The sequence below is a fragment of the Lethenteron reissneri genome, chromosome 64 (genome assembly GCF_015708825.2).
Source record: "Lethenteron reissneri isolate LAM-NWPU_2019-01 chromosome 64, ASM1570882v1, whole genome shotgun sequence".
NCBI classification, from domain to species: Eukaryota; Metazoa; Chordata; class Hyperoartia; order Petromyzontiformes; family Petromyzontidae; genus Lethenteron; species Lethenteron reissneri.
The window spans coordinates 4,817,381-4,840,677 of NC_083842.1; the positions used below are offsets into that span (position 1 = coordinate 4,817,381).

Sequence of the window (23,297 nt, forward strand, 5' to 3'; positions counted from 1 at the left end):
TTGATGGTGGTTGATGGTGGTTGATCGTGGTTGATGGTGGTTGATTGTGGGTGATTGTGGGTGATCGTGGTTGATCGTGATTGATAGTGGTTGATAGTGGTTGATTGTAGGTGATTTTGGTTGATCGTGGTAGATGGTGGTTGATCGTGGGTGATTGTGGGTGATTGTGGATGATTGTGGTTAATGGTGGTTGATGGTGGGTGATCGTGGTTGATTGTGGTTGATGGTGGGTGATCGTGGTTGATTTTAGTTGATGGTGGGTGATGGTGGTTGATGGTGGTAGATGGTGGGTGATCGTGGTTGATGGTGGTTCATCGTGGTTGATGGTGGGTGATCGTGGTTGATAGTGAGTGATTGTGGGTGATTGTGGTTGATTGCAGGTGATCTTAGTTGAGTGTGGGTGATCGTGGTTGATAGTGGTTGATGGTGGGTGATTGTGGGTGATTGTGGTTGATTGTGGGTGATCGTGGGTGATGGTGAGTGATGGTGGGTGATGGTGGGTGATGGTGGGTGATGGTGGGTGATAGTGGTTGATTGTGTGTGATTGTGGGTGATTGTGGTTGATTGCGGGTGATCGTGGTTGATTGTGGGTGATCGTGGTTGATAGTGGTTGATGGTGGGTGATTGTGTGTGATTGTGGGTGATTGTGGGTGATTGTGGGTGATTATCGATGATTGTGGATGATTGTGGTTGATTATGGGTGATCGTGGTTGATTGTGGGTGATCGTGGTTGATAGTGATTGATTATAGGTGGTCGTGGGTGGTCGTGGGTGATCGTGGTTAATAGTGGTTGATGGTGGGTGATTGTGGTTAATGGTGGTTGATGGTGGGTGATCGTGGTTGATTGTGGTTGATGGTGGGTGATCGTGGTTGATAGTGGTTGATGGTGGGTGATCGTGGTTGATGGTGGTTGATGGTGGGTGATCGTGGTTGATGGTGGTTGATCGTGGTTGATGGTGGGTGATCGTGGTTGATTGTGGGTGATCGTGGTTGATAGTGGGTGATCGTGGGTGATTGTGGTTGATTGCGGGTGATCGTGGTTTATTGTGGGTGATCATGGTTGATAGTGGTTGATGGTGGGTGATCGTGGGTGATCGTGGGTGATTGTGGTTGATTGTGGGTGATCGTGGGTGATCGTGGGTGATGGTGGGTGATGGTGGGTGATGGTGGGTGATGGTGGGTGATCGTGGGTGATCGTGGGTGATAGTGGTTGATTGTGTGTGATTGTGGGTGATTGTGTGTGATTGTGGGTGATCGTGGTTGATTGTGGGTGATCGTGATTGATAGTGGTTGATGGTGGATGATCGTGGGTGATTGTGGTTGATTGTGCGTGATCGTGGGTGATCGTGGTTGATGGTGGGTGATAGTGGTTGATTGTGTGTGATTGTGGGTGATTGTGGGTGATTGTGGGTGATTGTGGGTGATCGTGGGTGATTGTGGGTGATTGTGGGTGATTGTGGGTGATTGTGGGTGATCGTCGGTGATGGTGGGCGATCGTGGGTGATTGTGGTTGATTGTAGGTGATCGTGGTTCATTGTAGGTGATCGTGGTTGATAGTGGTTGATGGTAGGTGATTGTGGTTAATGGTGGTTGATGGTGTTTGATTGTGGTTGATGGTGGATGATCGTGGTTGAAGGTGGTTGATGGTGGGTGATCGTGGTTGATCGTGGTTGATGGTGGTTGATGGTGGTTGATGGTGGTTGATGGTGGGTGATCGTGGTTGATGGTGGTTGATTGTGGGTGATTGTGGGTGATTGTGGATGATTGTGGTTAATGGTGGTTGATGGTGGGTGATCGTGGTTGATTGTGGTTGATGGTGGGTGATCGTGGTTGATTGTGGTTGATGGTGGGTGATTGTGGTTGATGGTGGTTGATGGTGGGTGATCGTGGTTGATGGTGGTTCATCGTGGTTGATGGTGGGTGATTGTGGTTGATAGTGAGTGATCGTGGGTGATTGTGGTTGATTGCAGGTGATCGTGGTTGAGTGTGGGTGATCGTGGTTGATAGTGGTTGATGGTGGGTGATTGTGGGTGATTGTGGTTGATTGTGGGTGATCGTGGGTGATGGTGGGTGATGGTGGGTGATGGTGGGTGATGGTGGGTGATAGTGGTTGATTGTGTGTGATTGTGGGTGATTGTGGTTGATTGCGGGTGATCGTGGTTGATTGTGGGTGATCGTGGTTGATAGTGGTTGATGGTGGGTGATCGTGGGTGATTGTGGTTGATTGTTGGTGATCGTGGGTGATGGTGGGTGATGGTGGGTGATGGTGGGTGATCGTGGGTGATTGTGGGTGATAGTGGTTGATTGTGTGTGATTGTGGGTGATTGTGTGTAATTGTGGGTGATCGTGATTGATAGTGGTTGATGGTGGGTGATCGTGGGTGATTGTGGTTGATTGTGGGTGATCATGGGTGATCGTGGGTGATGGTGGGTGATCGTGGGTGATTGTGGTTGATTGTGGGTGATCGTGGGTGATCGTGGGTGATGGTGGGTGATAGTGGTTGATTGTGTGTGATTGTGTGTGATTGTGGGTGATTGTGGGTGATTGTGGGTGATTGTGGGTGATTGTGGGTGATCGTGGGTGATTGTGAGTGATTGTGGGTGATTGTGGGTGATGGTGGGCGATCGTGGGTGATTGTGGTTGATTGTGGGTGATTGTGGGTGATGATGAGTGATCGTGGTTGATTGTGGGTGATCGTGGTTGTTAGTGATTGATCATGGGTGGCCGTGGGTGGTCGTGGGTGTTCGTGGTTAATAGTGGTTGATGGTAGGTGATTGTGGTTAATGGTGGTTGATGGTGTTTGATTGTGGTTGATGGTGGATGATCGTGGTTGAAGCTGGTTGATGGTGGGTGATCGTGGTTGATCGTGGTTGATTGTGGTTGATGGTGGTTGATGGTGGGTGATCGTGGTTGATGGTGGTTGATAGTGGTTGATCGTAGGTGATTTTGGTTGATCGTGGTAGATGGTGGTTGATTGTGGGTGATTGTGGGTGATCGTGGTTGATAGTGGGTGATCGTGGGTGACCGTGGTTGATGGTGGGTGATCGTGGGTGATTGTGGTTGATTGTGGTTGATTGTTGGTGATGGTGGGTGATGGTGGGTGATGGTGGGTGATGGTGGGTGATCGTGGGTGATAGTGGTTGATTGTGTGTGATTGTGGGTGATTGTGTGTGATTGTGGGTGATCGTGATTGATTGTGGGTGATCGTGATTGATAGTGGTTGATGGTGGGTGATCGTGGGTGATTGTGGTTGATTGTGGGTGATCGTGGGTGATCGTGGGTGATGGTGGGTGATAGTGGTTGATTGTGGGTGATTGTGGGTGATTGTGGGTGATTGTGGGTGATTGTGGGTGATTGTGGGTGATGGTGGGCGATCGTGGGTGATTGTGGTTGATTGTGGGTGATTGTGGGTGATGATGGGTGATCGTGGTTGATTGTGGGTGATCGTGGTTGTTAGTGATTCATCATGGGTGGCCGTGGGTGGTCGTGGGTGATCGTGGTTAATAGTGGTTGATGGTAGGTGATTGTGGTTAATGGTGGTTGATGGTGTTTGATTGTGGTTGATGGTGGATGATCGTGGTTGAAGCTGGTTGATGGTGGGTGATCGTGGTTGATCGTGGTTGATTGTGGTTGATGGTGGTTGATGGTGGGTGATCGTGGTTGATGGTGGTTGATCGTGGGTGATTTTGGGTGATCGTGGTTGATCGTGATTGATAGTGGTTGATAGTGGTTGATCGTAGGTGATTTTGGTTGATCGTGGTAGATGGTGGTTGATTTTGGGTGATTGTGGGTGATCGTGGTTGATAGTGGGTGATCGTGGGTGACCGTGGTTAATAGTGGTTGATGATGGGTGATTGTGGTTAATGGTGGTTGATGGTGGGTGATCGTGGTTGATTGTGGTTGATGGTGGGTGATCGTGGTTGATGGTGGGTGATCGTGGTTGATTGTGGTTGATGGTGGGTGATCGTGGTTGATGGTGGTTGATGGTGGGTGATCGTTGTTGAACGTGGTTCATCGTGGTTGATGGTGGGTGATCGTGGTTGACGGTGGGTGATCGTGGTTGATAGTGGGTGATCGTGGGTGATTGTGGTTGATTGCAGGTGATCGTGGTTGAGTGTGGGTGATCGTGGTTGATAGTGGTTGATGGTGGGTGATTGTGGTTGATTGTGGTTGATTGTGGGTGATGGTGGGTGATGGTGGGTGATTGTGTGTGATTGTGGGTGATTGTGGGTGATTGTGGGTGATCGTGGGTGATTGTGGGTGATTGTGGGTGATCGTGGGTGATGGTGGGCGATCGTGGGTGATTGTGGTTGATTGTGGGTGATTGTGGTTGATGATGGGTGATCGTGATTGATTGTGGGTGATCGTGGTTGATAGTGATTGATCATGGGTGGTGGTGGGTGGTCGTGGGTGATCGTGGTTAATAGTGGTTGATGGTGGGTGATTGTGGTTAATGGTGGTTGATGGTGGTTGATGGGGGGTGATCGTGGTTGATGGTGGTTGATGGTGGGTGATCGTGGTTGATCGTGGTTGATCGTGGTTGATGGTGGTTGATGGTGGGTGATTGTGGTTGATGGTGGTTGATGGTGGGTGATCGTGGTTGATGGTGGTTGATCGTGGGTGATTGTGGGTGATTGTGGTTGATCGTGGTTGATCGTGATTGATCGTAGGTGATTTTGGTTGATCGTGGTAGATGGTGGTTGATCGTGGGTGATTGTGGGTGATTGTGGGTGATCGTGGTTGATAGTGGGTGATCGTGGTTGATGGTGGGTGATCGTGGTTGTTAGTGGTTGATCGTGGTTGATTGTGGGTGATTGTGGGTGATCGTGATTGATCGTGGGTGATCGTGATTGATTGTGGGTGATCGTGGTTGATTGTGGGTGATCGTGGTTGATGGTGGGTGATCGTGGTTGTCTCCATGCCGCCCCCAGCGCGCTCGGTCGGGTTGTTCGGCACCAATAACCTGGAGCCGGCGGACGAGTGGACAACGCCACAGGGCGAGCCAGCGCCCAGCCCCGATGCGCTGGCGCTCAGCTGGCAGGCACGGCCACACCAGCCTTAAGCACCGCACCCATCCACTCCACGACACCTTTCATCCTCACCACCCTGTTCAGCCGCACCACACACCCACGTGTGTGTGTCTGTATGTGTGTGTGTAAGTCCCCGTGTGTGTACGTGTGTGTGTGTAAGTCCCCGTGCGTGTGTACGTGTGTGTGTGTCCGTGCGTGTGTGTACATGTGTGTGTCTCCGCGCGTGCGCGTGCGCGTGCAGGTGGGAGGGCGGTGTGAGCCAATGGAGGAGCGGCCTCGCTGCCCGAGTCGCCTCTGCCAGGAGCTCTTCCTCGACTCCACCTCCTCCCTGGGCAGCTGCTTCCGCGTGGTGAGCGCTTCCGCGCCTCTGTGCTGCCCCCGTGCTGCCCCGGAGCATCCCGTGCTGCCCCGTGCTGCCCTGTGCTGCTCCCGTGCTCCCCTCGTGCTCCCCCGTGCTGCCCTCCGCGCTCCCCTCGTGCTCCCCCGTGCTGCCCTCCGCGCTTGTTAGGGCCGCTGGTCCCTGAAGTCCCTCCCTGCCCCGTGCCTATGGCAGGGGCTCTGCTGTTCGTCGACCCCTCGCTACTCTGCGAGCAGCTGCTGCCGTCGCTGGGCTCATCGCCCGACGGCTCCCCTCCCTTGTCCGTCCCTCCCCGAGCTCGTGTGAGGGGCATCGCTCGCCGCACGCTCTCGTTCACCTGTAAACGCTGCGTTGTCTCTCCATGAATCACGCGCTATTAAACGGGGGTCAGGGGTCGGAGGGCGAATGACGCTACCCTCACACTGCGCGAGTCCCTGCGGTGATAGACGGAGCTGGTACCTGTGGGCGCACCGAACTCTTTCACCACGCTACGAGCGCCCACACCTGCGCACACGCGATACCCACTCGTGCGCCGCTCTACGCAGCGCTCCCACGCGACGAGCCGCTGTGTACACAGCTCCACACGCGACACACTGCTCAACAATATCACGCGAGACCACGCTTCGCTATTAATGATTTATTATCTGCTACTCGCGAATTGATGCTAAGTCAGTATGAGTCGACGAGGCTGGCCTATCCTACTTCCCCTGGACCTATTCCCTATTTATCGGCTTACGATACCCTACTTCACCTCCCCACTCACTGTTTGGTGCCCACGGTGGTTCGCTGCTCCCTGTGCTAACAGCGCACCTCGATGCGTCGCACGGACGTCCGGGTCGCTGGCTGGAGCTGCGGCTGGTCCTCTGGCCTGGAGAAAAGAGAGCGATTTCTCGTTTGGGCCCCCTTTTTATCCTCCCTACATCAAAGGGATGCGGCTCCGAACAGGATGGCGTCCCTCAGCCCTTCCCTAACAATGGGCTCGCGCCAGCTTGCACGCGCACGGTGGCTCCGCGGCGCCTCCATGGCGCTTTTGTTATGCTAATCGGATGTGCTGCGGCGCCGATTCCAAACACGCTCCTTCGGAGTGAGCAGGTAGGAACTTGGTTGGACAGCGCATTTGTGCACGACAGAGAGACCAATAATTCCTGGTGGGCAGTGTGGAACATTTTTCCTACCTGTATTAATCTCCTTCTCATGCATGGCGCCGTGCTCCTGCGCACCCTAAACTATGCCGCCCCGTCCCTCCTCCGCCTGTCTCGTCGACCCGTGGGGGTGTGTGTGGGGGGATGCGCCTCAACCGTGGTGGCCGAATGCCCCACGCCGCGACCATACCATATTAAGGCTGGTCGCAGCGCCGCGGCGCAACGTAGCACGGGGGAGGTCGTCCAATTCCCTGATCGCCGGAAACCGTGAGAGTTAATCCCGATAAGGGTTTCTCGGATAAAAACCGGTCGATTAGGTGATCTCCCCTTCCAGCTCTATGGGTGGGGGAAAATGCGTGTGGGTGTGTTCATGTGAGGTGAGATGAGGGGGGCGAGGGGTTAGCTCCGTTGCTTGGTGGTGGCGAGGTCGGGGATGGGGCGCCTTCCGAACGGCTTCGTGGCGGCGGCATCGCATAGCCCCCCGAGGTGCCAGTCCCCGTCCCGGGTTGACTGGAGCACCTCGCTTGGGCCGCGCCCACGAGGAAACGTTGCGGGGTCCGGGGGATCCGTCCGGACCTGGTGGCTGGCCTCGGGGCGGGTGGTTCCGTCTTCTGTAGCTCCTGCGGCGGCCTCCTCCTCCACTCCAGCGGCTCTCCCCGTCCTCCGGCACCTGTGGGCTGGGGCACAAACTCAGCAGCGGAAGGCTTTAGGGCCCGTCGTCCGCGCTGTCTCCGGACTGGATTGGGGCATCTCGGGGGCCCGGCGGGGCCCATGTAGTGTGCGAGGCCCCCCAACACGAGGGGTGCGGGTACTCCGGGATTTTGGGGCTTTCGGGTGACGGGGTTCTCTCTCGCCGGGGCCGCTTTCCACGGTTTTAAGTGGCGGACGTTGACCACCGTCTCTCGACCCCTCTCCCCGCCATGAATTAGTACCGTCCAGGGGGAGATCTGCCGCACCACGGTCCAGGGTCCCCGCCAGTAGGTCGTCAGTTTCCCCACCTGCCCGGCCTCGACGCGAGGGGTGTGTAGCCACACCTTAGCGCCTGTCAGGAATAAGGGGGGTTCCATGCGGGGTCGGGTGCCCTGTTCCTGCCGCCGATGCGCGGCTTCCCCTTGCGGGTATGCTCGGCCTCGGGCTTCTCGCAGGGTCTCCAACAGGTGTTCCACGGGGCGGCTTCCCTCCTCCGGCTGGGGGGAAGGGACGCCGAATAGCAGATCTGCGGGTAAACGAGACTCACGGCCGAACATCATTAAAAACGGGGTTTGTCCCGTCGACGTGTGTACGGTGGTGGCGTAGGCGAAAAGGGCGTAGGGGAGGTATTCGTCCCAATCCCATTGATTTGCGGCCGCCATACGTTTGAGTTTCCCCGCTAGGGTCTGATTCATGCGTTCTACCATACCATTCGCTTGGGGGTGGTACGCTGTGGTTCGGTCCTTCTGGATTCCGAATTCTCGGCACAGTGCCTGGAACAGCTCGGCCTCGAACTCGCTACCCTGGTCGGTGAGGACTCGTTCTGGGATCCCGTGCTTAAGTACGTAATGTTCCACGAATGCCCGGGCCACCACCAAGGCCGTTTTATCAGGGATGGCCACTGCTACGGGGTAGCGGGTGAAATACTCTACTGCGACTAGGATATACCGGTTGCCTCGATGGGATCGCGGGAATGGCCCCTGTAGATCGATCCCGACCAGCTGATTCGTGCGGCTGACGCGGAACGGCCTGAGGGGTACCTGGTATCGTGCCGGTTTCGGCCCGCATTGCTGACAGGCGCGGCAGCCCTGTACCCAGGCCGCCACGTCTTGTGCCAATTTGGGCCAGAGATACTGGCGACGCAGGGTCTCTCGCGTGCGTCGTTCTCCATCGTGGCCCCCGAGTGGGTGGTCATGCACCAGCCGTAGCAGCTGGGGTCGCACCTGGGCAGGAACACAGATGCACCCCGGCTGGCCGGCCTTGGTTAACTCCCGTACCACTCCGTTCTGCACACACAACCGGGCATACAAACTGCTCCAGGGTCCTGGTAGGGCGCTCTTTTCCTCCCGCAGTGCCGCCTCCACTGCCGCCAGATCCGGATCTCGCTGCTGGGTCTGTCTCAGCTGAGCCGTGGGTCCCGCGCTTGCCGGGCGGTCGACGGGATCCTCGGTGCCACCTGTGAGGGTCTCTGTGGCGCACACTGCACTCTCTCTCGTTGGGGGGGGGGGGTCAGTGGCCACGGCCTCTCGGGGGTCCGTTGCCTGCCGGCAGTGTCCCCCCGTGAAACACGGGCAGGCCTCCTCCGCCCTTGTCTCGGCGTACACCGTGGGTCGCCTCGACAAGGCGTCCGCGTTTGCATGCGTCCGGCCAGCCCAATACTCGATTTGCAGGTTGTACTCCTGCAACTGCGCCAACCACTGGGCCATCTGCCCCCGCGGCTCCTTGAATGTAAGAAGAAACTGCAGAGCATAATGGTCAGTGCATACGCGACATCTCCTGCCATACAAATACGGCCGGAACTGTTTGCATGCGAAAATCACGGCGTACAACTCTTGGCGGGTCACGCAATAGTTCAGCTCGGCCCCACTCAAGGTCCGGCTGGCGTACGCGATGACTCGTTCCGTCCCATCCTGTACCTGTGACAACACCGCGCCCAGCCCGCTGCTGCAGTCGTCGTCCAAAATAAAATCGGTGGTAAAATCGGGGAAAGCGAGGGTGGGGGCGTGGGTGAGGTGGTCTTTGAGAGTGGTGAAGGCCGTCTGGCAGGCCCCCGTCCACTGATATGGGTGCTTAGGGGAGGTGAGTTGGGTGAGGGGGCGTGCAATCTCGCTGAATCCCTTTACAAATCGACGATAATAGGTGGCGAGCCCTAAAAATGATCGGATCTCCGTCAGATTCCTTGGCCGTGGCCACTCCACTACGGCGCGTACCTTCTCCGGATCGGTGTGCACGCCTGCCTCGCTGACGCGGTGCCCGAAGTACCCCACGTCGCGTTGTGCGATGTAACACTTACGTGGCTTGAGCTTGAGATGAGCCGCTCGCAGTCGCTGGAATACCTCCCGTAACCTGGACCAATGCTCAGACAAAGATCTACGGAACACTATCACATCGTCCAAGTAAATCAGGCACTGTTCCCATTGCAAGCCCCGCATCACCAACTCCATCAGCCGCTGAAACGTCGCGGGCGCATTGGTGAGTCCAAACGGGAGTACTCGAAACTCGAATAGCCCCATCGGGGTGGTGAATGCGGTTTTCGGCCGATCCTCCTCCGCCATCTCCACCTGCCAGTACCCGGACGCGAGATCGAGGGTGGAAAAATATCGCGCTCCGGCGAGGCTGTCAAAAGTGTCGTCGATGCGGGGTATGGGGAAGGCGTCGCCGAGCGTGACTGCGTTCAGTTTACGGTAATCGACGCAGAACCGGGTTGACCCATCCTTTTTCGTTACTAGTACCACTGGGGCTGACCAGGGGCTCGCCAAGGGCTGAATTATGTTATCGTGAAGCATGTCCTCAACCGCCTCTTTGATCTGGGCGCGTTCGGGTGCGCCCACTCGGTACGCGGGGAGTTTGATGGGTCGGGCTGCACCGGTGTCAATTTGGTGCTTAACAAGGTCGGTCCGACCCACGTCCGAGTCGTGTTCACTGAATACGTCGGCATACTCCCGCAGTAACTCGCACAGCCGATCGGCCTCTCCCTTAGGTAGATCCGCCCATGGTACATGTAACGCGTCGAGCAGGGGGACGACCTCGGCTTGGGGAGTCGGGCCGACTCGCCAGGCCAGGTCCTGGTCCCCCTCAGGACGACCGGGGTCCTCAGCCCAGAGTGCGAACACCGATTCGTCAGAGTGGCGTGCGTGCAGGGGGTGTACAGTGGCGATCGGGGTGCGCCGTCGCAGTATCGCTGGGGTATTGTGCGGGTTAAACATCCGCATAAACAATCGGTCCCCATCTGCGTTTACCAACGTGGTGGATCCCACGACCCCATACCGTTTTGCTAACTCCGGGTGAGGAGTTAGCATTACCTCCCCTGATGGTCGGAGCGCGGGGTCGGTGGGGGATGTTGTCACCGGCACCAGCATCTCGGTGAGCGGCCTGATGGTGACTGCCGTCGCCAGGATAGCGGCCACGGGTGCGAAGCGGGGGCGCGTCGGTTCTCGTCCCAGGAATGGAATCCACTCGCCGCTGCTCTCCATGGTGGCGCATCGCTGGCGGGGTTGCACATTGAGTCCCAGCTTTTCTAAGAGGTCGGTACCTGCAATACACTCGTGACACAACGCACTCGACACGTAGAACTCCTGGGTGCACACCTGGCTGCGTATGCGGACCTCTAGGGTGGCTCTCCCCAGCAGTCCCATTCCGGCTCCGCTCGCCGTGTGCAGCGCGCGGTCCGGTGCCTGCAGGTGACGCACGTCGACCCCGATCGCGCTGCAGTGCGCTGCGCTCACGAGCGAGGCCACCGCCCCCGTATCCAGCAGGATTCGGGTACGCATTCCATTTACCTCCCCTTCCACCAGCGACGTGGCCCCCGTGATTCCCGCCACCAGCTCCCGCAGCCAGTTGCCAGGAGTCGCCGCGTTCCTTGGTGTCGTGGCTGGAATCTGTGTGGAGATCGCTCGCTCGCCATTATCATTACAGCTGGTTTGGATCGGGTCTATGTCGATTTCATCCCCCGGTGGTCCCCTCTCTAGGGGGGCCTTAGTGTTTGACCTATGCATCTGCCTCGCACGGGCGAGCTGAGGGCAGCCCCTCCTGAGATGTCCTCGACGGTCGCACACATAACACGTCCGGGGAGGGGTGGCGGCTCCGTAGTGGGCCCCCTGCCCGCTCCCTCTCCCTGTACGCAGTTGTTCTAACTCGGACTCTAATTGGGATACCTTCCCGGCCAGCCCCCCTACTGTGGAGTGTAGTTCACCCATCTCAGACTGGATGGTCTTCACATTTTTATTCGCTTCCTCGCGTACTTGGGTTACCCTCTCACCTACGTGGGTTACCCTCTCACCTACTTGGGTTACCTTACCGTCCATTCGGTCTACCCGGCCAGCAATATCTCCCATGCCGGTCTGTAACCTGGCTACCCAACCCGGGGTCGTCTCGCGGGGTCTCTGGGCCTCTCTCGCCCGTCTCCCTATGGGGCTGGCGGGCTCCTCCTCATCCTCCTCCTCGTCAGGGATCAGGCTCGCCACAGTGCCCTCCTGTCCCGACCCTCGGAGCTGCGCGTGTTCGCTGGCGAGCTCCTCACACTCCAGTGCTTGCTCGACTAGGGTATCGAAAGGGAGGCCTGCGCTACCCCTTTTGGGCTGCCACCACGCGGTGCGAGCTAGGTACCTGAGTAGCTTGTCTGCCGCTAGCGCGTCAATGACCTCCTTCGCGAACTCTGGGCGGGCGATCCGGGTTAGTGATCGCACGTCCTCGGCGTAGTCTCGGAAGTCCTCGCCGGGTTGGCGTCGGCGCGCCTCTAAGGCTGTCTTTGCCTGTATCGCGTTGCGTGTACCGAAACGCCGATCTAATCTACGCATTAGTTCCTCTAGTTGGGTTTGCGCGCTTTCGGGAAGTGCCTCTACAAAGTCGGCTGCCCGCCCCTCCAGGTTCAACGTAAGATGTCGTAACGCCTGCGCGTCCGACCAGCCATTAAGCTCTTTAGCCCCTATGATATTGCGGGTAAACGCTTTCCATGTAGGGGTCCCCTGGCCGGTGAACACATGCCTTACCTTTGTGTGGAGTAACGCGCTACCTTCCCGTGAAGATGTGAGGGTTCGTACGACTTCTGACACCAATATGTTAGGGCCGCTGGTCCCCGAAGTCCCTCCCTGCTCCGTGCCTATGGCAGGGGCTCTGCTGTTCGTCGACCCCTCGCTACTCTGCGAGCAGCTGCTGCTGTCGCTGGGCTCATCGCCCGACGGCTCCCCTCCCTTGTCCGTCCCTCCCCGAGCTCGTGTGAGGGGCATCGCTCGCCGCACGCTCTCGTTCACCTGTAAACGCTGCGTTGTCTCTCCATGAATCACGCGCTATTCAACGGGGGTCAGGGGTCGGAGGGCGAATGACGCTACCCTCACACTGCGCGAGTCCCTGCGGTGATAGACGGAGCTGGTACCTGTGGGCGCACCGAACCCTTTCACCACGCTATGAGCGCCCACACCTGCGCACACGCGATACCCACTCGTGCGCCGCTCTACGCAGCGCTCCCACGTGACAAGCCGCTGTGTAGACAGCTCCACACGCGACACACTGCTCAACAATATCACGCGAGACCACGCTTCGCTATTATTGATTTATTATCTGCTACTCGCGAATTGATGCTAAGTCAGTATGAGTCGACGAGGCTGGCCTATCCTACTTCCCCTGGACCTATTCCCTATTTATCGGCTTACGATACCCTACTTCACCTCCCCACTCACTGTTTGGTGCCCACGGTGGTTCGCTGCTCCCTGTGCTAACAGCGCACCTCGATGCGTCGCACGGACGTCCGGCTAGTCCTCTGGCCTGGAGAAAAGAGAGCGATTTCTCGTTTGGGCCCCCTTTTTATCCTCCCTACATCAAAGGGATGCGGCTCCGAACGGGATGGCGTCCCTCAGCCCTTCCCTAACAATGGGCTCGCGCCAGCTTGCACGCGCACGGTGGCTCCGCGGCGCCTCCACGGCGCTTTTGTTATGCTAATCGGATGTGCTGCGGCGCCGATTCCAAACACGCTCCTTCGGAGTGAGCAGGTAGGAACTTGGTTGGACAGCGCATTTGTGCACGACAGAGAGACCAATAATTCCTGGTGGGCAGTGTGGAACATTGTTCCTACCTGTATTAATCTCCCTCTCATGCATGGCGCCGTGCTCCTGCGCACCCTAAACTATGCCGCCCCGTCCCTCCTCCGCCTGTCTCGTCGACCCGTGGGAGTGTGTGTGGGGGGATGCGCCTCAACCGCGGTGGCCGAATTCCCCACGCCGCGACAATACCATATTAAGGCTGGTCGCAGCGCCGCGGCGCAACGTAGCACGGGGGAGGTCGTCCAATTCCCTGATCGCCGGAAACCGTGAGAGTTAATCCCGATAAGGGTTTCTCGGATAAAAACCGGTCGATCAGGTGATCTCCCTTCCAGCTCTATGGGTGGGGGAAAATGCATGCGGGTGTGTTCATGTGAGGTGAGGTGAGGGGGGCGAGGGGTTGGCTCCGTTGCTTGGTGGTGGCGAGGTCGGGGATGGGGCGCCTTCCGAACGGCTTCGTGGCGGTGGCATCACACGCTCCCCCTGTGCCGCCCCTGTCTCCTTGGCACTGCCGCCCGTGACACTGGCGGGCCCTCCCCCCCTCCCCCCCTCCCCTCCCCTCCCACCTTCCCCCCCAGGTGGACCCGGCGCCGTTCCTGTCGGCCTGCGAGGAGGACGCGTGCCGCGAGCCGGGGTCCCGCGCCGCATGCAGCCTGGCGGCCGCCTACGTCACGCGGTGCAACCACCAGCACGTGCCGCTCGTCACGCCCGCCGCATGCGGTGAGGACCCCCCCCCCCCCGCCACCTGTCCTGGTTTGTCCTAGGATCTTCCTGTTGTTGTTGAGGTAGTGATCGATAGCTGTCCTGGGATATCCCTAAGTCCGGTGAGTCCTCCTGGGATATTGGGTGGGTAGGTGGTTGGGTTGGTGTTTGGGTGGGCGGGTTAGTGGGTTGGTGTTTCAGTGAGTTTGGGTGGGTGGGTTAGTGTGTGGGTGGGTGGGTTAGTGTTTGGGTGAGTGGGTGAGTGGGTGGGTAGGTGGGTGGGTTGGTGTTTGGGTGAGTGGGTAGGTGGGTCGGTTGGTGTTTGGGTGAGTGGGTAAGTGGGTCGGTTGGTGTTTGGGTGAGTGGGTAGGTGGGTGGGTTGGTGTTTGGGTGAGTGGATAGGTGGGTGGGTTGGTGTTTGGGTGGGTGGGTTAGTGGGTAAGTAGTGGGTTGGTGTTTCGGTGAGTGGGTAGGTGGGTTTGTTGGTCTTTGGGTTAGTGGGTAGGTGGGTGGGTTAGTGTTTGGGTTTGTGGGTTAGTGGGTGGGTAGGTGGTTGGGTTGGTGTTTGAGTGAGTGGGTAAGTGGGTGGGTTGGTGTTTGGGTGAGTGGGTAGGTGGGTGGGTTAGTGGGTAGGTGGGTGGGTTAGTGTTTGGGTGAGTGGGTTAGTGGGTGGGTATGTGGTTGGGTTGGTGTTTGGGTGAGTGGGTAGTTATGATAGAGTTGCCATCGAGTTTTCCTAGGATCCCAGGATTTGCCTTCCTTTCCTGGTAGCCATCCTGGGACATCTGTAAATCTTCCCAAGGCATTAAATGTCCCAGTTTTTGTCAGTCGCATTCTAATACCCCGCCTCTGTGACCCCCTTTGCCCCCGATTGTCCCTGCGTCCCCCTTTGTCCCCCGCACGCTGCTGCCAGTGACCCCGGCGAGCGATGCGAGGCTGCGGCGGGCGTTGCCGGGCCAGGAAGAGGCGGCGGCAGCGACGCCGTGCGAGGGCGACCGCGCCGCCACCGTGGTGCTCGTGCCGGACGAGTGGCCGTGCCAGCAGCTCGGCGGCTCCCCCTGCGGCGTCCGTGCCGCCTGACGGCTCTCCGCGCCACCGTTTACACGGAGCACGGGGGGCCCACCACTGCCTTGTGCCCCCCTGCCCTGGCAGCCGTGCCCTCGCTTGGCTCGAGGATTGCTGTGTTCGTGGATCATGGCCTCGCTTATCCCCTAGCGCCGAGAGCCCTGCCCCCTGGCCTCCCTGTCCCCGATTTTCCTCCCTCTTGATCCCTGCCCCTAATTGTTATGCCCTAGAATTCTATGCGTCTGGGTTTCTTGCCCCTGATTTTTAGGGGATGCCGCTGTGGCGAGATGTTAACTACTTCGCCTGGTATGCACGAGGGGCGTGGGTTCGATCTCGACCCTGACGCCTGCAGTATATTTTGGAGTCTGCGTGTCTCTCTCTCTCTCTCCCCGTGGTCGCTTGGATTTTTCTCCGGGTCCTCCGGGTTTTCCCTCGCATTTAGAAACAACATCACGCGTTTTGAGTGTTTGGCTGCTATACATTACCACGTGATACGCCACTTCATTGAGCTATTCATTGTGGCCAGGTCGTCTGAAAAATAGCTACATAGCTCAGTGGGCCTTACCTGGTAAAATAAAAAAATAGATCATAGTTTAGTTTTATGTCCTAGAATTCCCTGCCGCTTAGTTTCCTGCCCGAGAGTTCCCTGCACCTGATTTTCACGCCCCAGAATTCCCTGCCCTGAAGCTCCCGTCCCTTTATTTTCCCTGTGTGTCTATGTGTGCCGTCGGGAAGATTTTGGCGATAGTGCGCGGCTTGGCCGTGACTTTGCGTTAATTTAAACGTTGCGTTTTCCGCATCCGCTCGGTTGTTTACGTCGAGTGTGGTTTTTGGTTAAAGTGGCATTTTGTGAACACGGTCGACACGGGCGGCGCGTGGGTGGGGGGGGGGAGGGTACGGTGGTGGGCGGTGGGGGGGCGGTATATATCGTTCCAGAACCGGTGGCGCTCCTCGGCTTGTAGTCTCGAGCGCACGAGTTCGGCACCCGGCTGGGGACCTCTTCGGCCAATCATTCATTCCTCCAGAGACCGCAGAATGTATCGCTGCTTCAGTGAGAAGTCGATCGCCGTTGTCGTTTAAAGAGAGCCTCTCGCGCGAACGGGAGACATTTATTTTTCTTTACACGTTTTTTGTGGTGCATGGCACGGGGCGGGGGGGGTGCCGGTGGGGGCTGTGGGTGTGGATTGTTGTTGTGGATTTATCTCGGATTAAACTCGGATCCATCTCCTCCCCCCGCTCGCCGTCCATAGCTCGCGCACGCACACGCACGCAGTACGCACACAGTACGCACACACACAGTACGCACACACACCGTACACGCGTGCACAGTACGCACGCACGCAGAGTTGTGCGCACGCAGTACGCACATTAAGCACACACGGTACGCACCGCGTGCAAGTGGCGTGCGAGTGGGGTGGGTGCGAGGTGCGATTTGTTGTTACCAGCGGCACAGCAAACTTGGTATTCCACCTGTTCCATGCGTATGGCATGGAAGCGTTGCTCCCGCGGAATCGCGGCTTTTCCCTCGCTGCACCGCTGTCTTCGCACTCGTCAACAGCAACTCATGAGTCGACCAACAGGCACCTCCGCGCGTTAAGAACCCGCAGGGCTCGGATGGTGGGATTGGCGCCGGCTTCACGCCTTTCCCGCCTGTCTGTGGTTCCTTCCTCGCGCCTCTTCGCTCCTCCAGAGTGAACACTCGCGCCTCCGATTAGCACGGCTGGCTACGTACGGCGCGAAAGAAGTTCAGCATATGCGTACGCACGCACACTGTGCAGCACGTTACAAGTTCGTGCATTGGGCTATGACCCCCCCCCCCTCCCCCACCGGCAACTCGACTTGGCAGTGATATCAGAGCTTCTAGGTCGACTCGGCCTTGAATGAGTAACCTGGTGTCCACGTCTAAACATCATCCACTGGGGAGACGAAGGCGGCGTTTGCTGTGCATCGGCAGAGGAGGCGAAACGGGCTTCGGCACGGGCTTGGGGAGGAGATGAGGCTGATGTGGTGTGGGAGGAAATCGGCCACTGCAAGGGAGGATCGAGAAATGGACGATACTGGGCAGTGCCAGGCTAGGTACACCGCGAGGCTTATTGGGCAGCTTGAGGCGGAGGAGCGACGCTCGTTGGAATGCCGGGTGGATAAAACAGAGTGGGGGAGCATGGGTGGTGCATCTTGTTAAGGAATCCCTGTTGAGTTAACCCATGGCACCTGGGCGTAACCGTGTGTAGGTGTGTGTATGTACGAGCGTATGCTTGCGTGTGCGCTATGCTCCGAACACCGGTGCAACCGAGTTCGATTCCTGCTCAGGGGCCAAGACCAGGTGACGAGATTCTCTGAAGCGGTCCTGGGCCTCCCCTAGGTCGACTCTGCCTCAAATGAGTAGCTGGCGCGGTGCGTAAAAACATCGCCACTGGGGCAGACGAAAGGTGGCCGGGCGTGGTGCTGCTGGCCACCCACCCCATCGTGTCCTGTCGCCAGCCGGCCTCGGTAGGGGTTCGCGAATGGAATGCGTGTGGAGTGTGCAACGAGTTCATGTTGGCCGCTTATCGCACCCAGCTGCACTTTTTCCAGCAGCGGAAACCGCGGCCCCAGAACTACCCAAGTACGTGCCCAGACCCAGGCGCACACACAAACACGCATAAGATATCGATCCGTGCACGCACACACAGAGTGAGAGAGAGTCCCGTGTACACGTATAACTGACTACGCACACGCATATACGCTTAGACACAGACACGGGTACACATAGACACGGACACACACACAGGCGCGAATAGTCGGGTTCACTTACAGAGACACACTTCGCACGTACATAGGTCGACACGGTCACTGGCGCACACACACAGACGCACATTGACGCAGCATCAGAATACCGGAGAAATCCGATGAGCTATAAAGCTCTTTTTCTACAGATGTCCGGGAGGGGCGGGTACGCATTGACACGGACACACTTGAACACACAGACAAAGACAGAAACACATAAGCACACATACACACACGTAGACACGGGCACACTTGCACACACATACACACCAAAGTCAGAAAGACAAAGCCACACATAGACGCACACGCAAAGACAAAAACATAGACACGAAAACACAAAGACACGCTCACACAAAGACAAGCACACACAGGCACATACATAGACATGCAAACACACACACACAGACACGCACACATAGACACGCACACACACAGAGACGCACACACGCACACACATAGTCACAGACACATGCACACATAGAGACACGCACATAGTCACAGACAGACATAAACACAGACACGCTCACACATAGACACACAGACTCGCACACACATAGACACACGCACACATAGGCACAGACACACACATAGACACAGACACACACATAGACACAGACACACACACAGACACGCACACATAGACACGCACGCACATAGACACAGACAGACATAAACACAGACACGCTCACACACAGACACACAGACACGCACACACACGTAGACACGCACACACAGACACACGCACACACACACATAGACACAGACACATATAGACGCGCGCACACATAGACACAGACCCACACATCGACACAGACACACACGTAAACACGCACACACGTAGACACGCACACACGTAGACACGCACACACATAGACACGCGCACACATAGACACAGACACACACACAGACACACACAGACACAGACACGCACAGGGCTGCTGATGCTGCTGTTCGGGGCGATGCAGCTCGCGGTGACAGCGGCAGGAGCTGCAACTCGCACACTGCTGCTGCTGCAGCTGATGGTGCTTGTGGTGGTGCTAGTGGTGGTGGAAGCGCCAGCGACATCCACCAGGGAGCTGAGGAACTCCACGTCCCACGGTACGGGAGGTGAGTCGGGGGGAGCAGGAGTCGGATGATCGTGAGCCCGGTGTGTGTGTGTGAGCCTGGTGTGTGTGTGAGCCTGGTGTTTGTGTGTGTGAGCCTGGTGTGTGTGCGTGTGTGAGCCTGGTGTGTGTGTGTGAGCCTGGTGTGTGTGTGAGCCTGGTGTGTGTGAGCCTGGTGTGTGTGTGAGCCTGGTGTGTGTGTGCGTGTGAGCCTGGAGTGTGTGTGTGAGCCTGGTGTGTGTGTGATCCTGGTGTGTGTGTGATCCTGGTGTGTGTGTGTGAGCCTGGTGTGTATGTGTGCCAGGTGTGTGTGTGTGTGAGTGCCTGGTGTGTGAGCCTGGAGTGTGTGTGTGAGTGCCTGGTGTGTGAGTGTGTGTGTGAGCCTGGTGTGTGTGTGTGTGATCCTGGTGTGTGTGTGTGAGAGCCTGGTGTGTGTGTGTGAGAGCCTGGTGTGTGTGTGTGAGTGCCTGGCGTGTGTGTGTGTGAGCCTGGTGTGTGTGTGAGGCCTGGTGTGTGTGTGTGAGCCTGGGGTGTGTGTTTGTGAGCCTGGGGTGTGTGTGTGTGTGTGAGCCTGGTGTGTGTGAGCCTGGTGTGTGTGTGTGTGTGTGAGCCTGGTGTGTGTGTGTGTGTTTGTGAGCCTGGTGTGTGTGTGTGAGCCTGGTGTGTGTGTGAGTGCCTGGTGTGTGTGTGAGTGCCTGGTGTGTGAGCCTGGAGTGAGTGTGTGTGTGAGTGCCTGGTGTGTGAGTGTGTGTGTGATCCTGGTGTGTGTGTGTGATCCTGGTGTGTGTGTGTGTGTGAGATCCTGGTGTGTGTGTGTGTGTGAGAACCTGGCGTGTGTGTGTGTGAGCCTGGGGTGTGTGTGTGTGAGAGCCTGGGGTGTGTGTGTGTGAGCCTGGGATGTGTGTGTGAGCCTGGGGTGTGTGTGTGAGCCTGGGGTGTGTGTGTGAGCCTGGGGTGTGTGTGTGTGTGAGCCTGGCGTGTGTGTGTGAGCCTGGTGTGTGTGTGTTTGTGAGCCTGGTGTGTGTGTGTTTGTGAGCCTGGTATGTGTGTGTTTGTGAGCCTGGTGTGTGTGTGTTTGTGAGCCTGGTGTGTGTGTGTGTTTGTGAGCCTGGTGTGTGTGTGTTTGTGAGCCTGGTGTGTGTGAGTTTATGAGCCTGGTGTGTGTGTGTTTGTGAGCCTGGTGTGTGTGTGTGTTTGTGATCCTGGTGTGTGTGTTTGTGAGCCTGGTGTGTGTGTGCGCCTGGTGTGTGTGTGAGAGTGTGCTTGCGGGTAAAGCTTCCACAAAGTCGGCTGCCCGCCCATCCAAATGCATATTAAGCTGCTGTAACGCCTGCGCGTCCGTCCAGCCATTAATATCTTTAGCACACTTCATTCTGCGGGCGAACGATTTCCATGAAGGAATCCCTCGCCCGGTGAATACATGTCTTACCTTAGCGTGGGGTGAAGCGCCTCTTTCCCTTGGAGGTGCGGGGGATCGTACCGCTTCTGTCACCAATTTGTCGGGGCTACTGAAACCCCGATTACTCTCTGTGAGACATAACTCTCGGCTGGCCCCTTGGCCACCTTGTTCATTCAAACACCCTCCGCGTGCCTTCCCTCAAACATTGGTAATAACTACCCGCACGCTACTGCTCAACCCCGTGCACACTCTAAAAATAGCACGGCAGCTGGGGGTCGGAGGTCGGAGGGCAGTGGCGTTGCTCGCACACGCGCGGCCGCCGTGGGCGGGTGATAGCGCTCGTTTAAAGGGCCGTGGGACCGGTGTTTACGGTAGGTGTGAGCCCCCACGCAGCACGAGTTTCCACAGCCACAGAACGGAGCGCGCACCCGCGGAAACACCGACCACCCACGTTACGAGCGTACACACACAGCACCACGCGCTTTCAGCACCCCCCCCCCCCCCCCCCCGTGGGCACACACTAAACCAAGTATGAATTATCTCACATGTACCCTTGCGAGTCTACCGTCGCTCCCCGTGGGCATACGATAAACAGTTAACGCAGTGCAAACGTAAGGATAACCTAATAGAGGGTCAGATCCGCGCGTTAACCCGTCGTTCACGCCTATGCACACACAGGACAAGACGCGCCCTCGCGGAGTCCTGCGGGCGCAGCGTTTCATCCACCGGGATGCGGTGCACCCAGCCACACACGTTAGCGCACACACGCTACAATTCACTTTCAACACACTCGTAGAATCCACACGAGACTGTGGTGAGTTATTAACTATTTATTACCGGCCGACTGTGAGCCACTGTTGAGTCAGTAGAAATCGGCAATGTAGGCTTACACTATTTCCTGATGGTCTGTACCTGTCGGGGTCGCTGGCCCCCGAGATCCCTCCCTCGATAATGATAACGGCCGGGCTAACATCATCACTCGCCCCCCCGCTGCTAGGCGAACCGCTGCTGGGTTCCTCACCCATGGTGTGGTAGCCGTCGCTCGAGGATTCCCCTCCACTGCGGGTTCGCGTAGTAGGCATGGTTATATACCGAGTAGTATTATGCCCCCCTTTACGCTACCACGATACCTCCCTTTCTTAATCGCGCACCTGCGACCCACACGGTGCGAACGTACGCACACACACACACACACAGCTCCGTGCACTCCAACTCAACACTGACTACTCACGTTACGATCGCGCACCTGTATCATACACGGAGTGAACGCACGTGCACCCACGCAGCTCCACACACGACACCCACTCTCGTGCCACTCTGCGCAGCGCTCCCACGAGGCGAACCACGGTGTACACAGGACCACACACGTTCACACCTCTCCACGAGATCACACGAGGCCACGATTCGCTATTAATGATTTATTGTTTGCTACCTGGTAATTAATGTTAAATCAGTCTGAATTGACGAGGCTGGCCTATTCCACTACCCCTGTACCTATTCCCTATTTATCGGCTATGATCCTACTTCACCTCCTTACTCACTGTTGGGTGCCCACGGCGGTTCGTTGATCCCGTACCCGCAGCGTACCTCGATGCGTCTCACGGACGTTCGGGTCGCTGGACTGTAGAGCGTCTTGTCGCCTGGCGCTGGAGTGTGAGAGCGATTTCCCCTTTGCGCCCCCTTTTTATCCTCCCTACATCAAAGGGATGCGGCTCCGAGCGGGATGGCGGCCCTCAGTTTTCCCTTAACAATGGGCTCGCGCCCGCTCTCTGCTCATGTGCGGCTCATATGCTAATCAATGGTGCCTGCGCGCTCAAGCGTAATTATCCTAACCATCCGTGACTATGCGCAAGAGCCCCTGCGGTCCTGCTACTCATGCTGTCCCGTCCCTCCCCTGCTTGCCTCGTCGACCCGTGGGGGTGTGTGTGGGGGGATGCGTTTCAACCGCGGTGGCCGAATGCCCTTCACCGCGACCATACCATCTTAAGGCCGGTCGCAGCGCCGCGGTGCAAAGTAATAAATATGTATAAAATATGCGTAATTCACATAAATTATGCTAATGTTTATAAGTATATGTATAAATTATGATAATCACGGAGGTAATCATATGCATTTATGCGAATGCTTGCAATTATGTTAATGTGTGCAGTTATGATAATTAGGCTTAGCTTCGTTATCCAGAGTTGTATCAATCAGGATAAAACGATTCTTTGATTAAACATTTATTGATTATCTTAGTGTGTTTATGTTATGTTAGGTCTCCAAATTCATATCTCAACGCAGGATACAGTTCTTATAAATAAGAGTTTTGCATGGACTTGGAAAGAAACACTCAAACGCTTTTGTTAAGAAATTTTTATTCTAAACAAAATTATGACACTCTAATATGCAAAGGCGAAAGCATACGTCAATAGATTCATGAGCAAGATTATGCAATTAACGAAAATGAATGACTACAACACTTCTTATTCATGTAACTCGACGGCAGCAACGGCATTGCACAATCAGTTGATATTGAACGCACCACCTTGAAATGGCAACCCTTTTCGAAACACAAAGATAACTTTTTGAAATAGTCATCTTCGTCTGCGTGTTGCGTGTGCGTTGTATTGTACCCTTGATAACTATTGTTTTAAGCAGAGGCAGGGCGCTGTGTCGGAGCTTGTGGGGTGGGGGAGGGGTATACAACCAGCGGCCAGAGAGGTTCCCTCTCGCTTGGGCGTGGCCGCAGCGAGCCCGTCTTCCGGCTTTCTCTCTCCTATTTATTACCTGTCGGCCAGGTGACCTCCCCTCGGAGCTCTATGGGGGGGGGGGGGGGGAATGTGTGAGGGTGTGTTTATGTGGGGGGTGGTGAGGGGGAAGCAGTGTCGGCCCCGTCGCTTGGTGGAAGCGAGGTCGTAGATGGGGCGCCAGCAGAGCGGCTTGGTGTGTGTGTGAGCACCTGGTGTGTGTGTGATCTTGGTGTGTGTGTGTGTGAGAGCCTGGTGTGTGTGTGTGATCCTGGTGTGTG

General features: G+C 56.8%; 2 protein-coding genes across 2 annotated transcripts in view; both read left to right on the forward strand.

Annotated features, from left to right (window-relative positions):
* LOC133359121 (apolipophorin-like) overlaps positions 1–16,186 on the forward strand; it is a 30,650-nt gene extending 14,464 nt beyond the window's left edge. The window contains exons 6-9 of the mRNA XM_061577516.1: positions 4,932–5,041; positions 5,272–5,379; positions 13,831–13,972; positions 14,868–16,186. Coding sequence (XP_061433500.1) covers positions 4,932–5,041; positions 5,272–5,379; positions 13,831–13,972; positions 14,868–15,034 — 527 coding nt within the window. The 3' untranslated portion in view covers positions 15,035–16,186. The remainder of the gene's footprint in view (positions 1–4,931; positions 5,042–5,271; positions 5,380–13,830; positions 13,973–14,867) is intronic.
* Positions 16,187–17,544: 1,358 nt separating this feature from the next.
* The window catches only part of LOC133359120 (uncharacterized), an 82,847-nt gene continuing 77,094 nt past the window's right edge, over positions 17,545–23,297 (forward strand). The window contains exon 1 of the mRNA XM_061577515.1: positions 17,545–18,892. Within this exon, the coding sequence (XP_061433499.1) occupies positions 18,727–18,892 (166 nt within the window). The 5' untranslated portion in view covers positions 17,545–18,726. The remainder of the gene's footprint in view (positions 18,893–23,297) is intronic.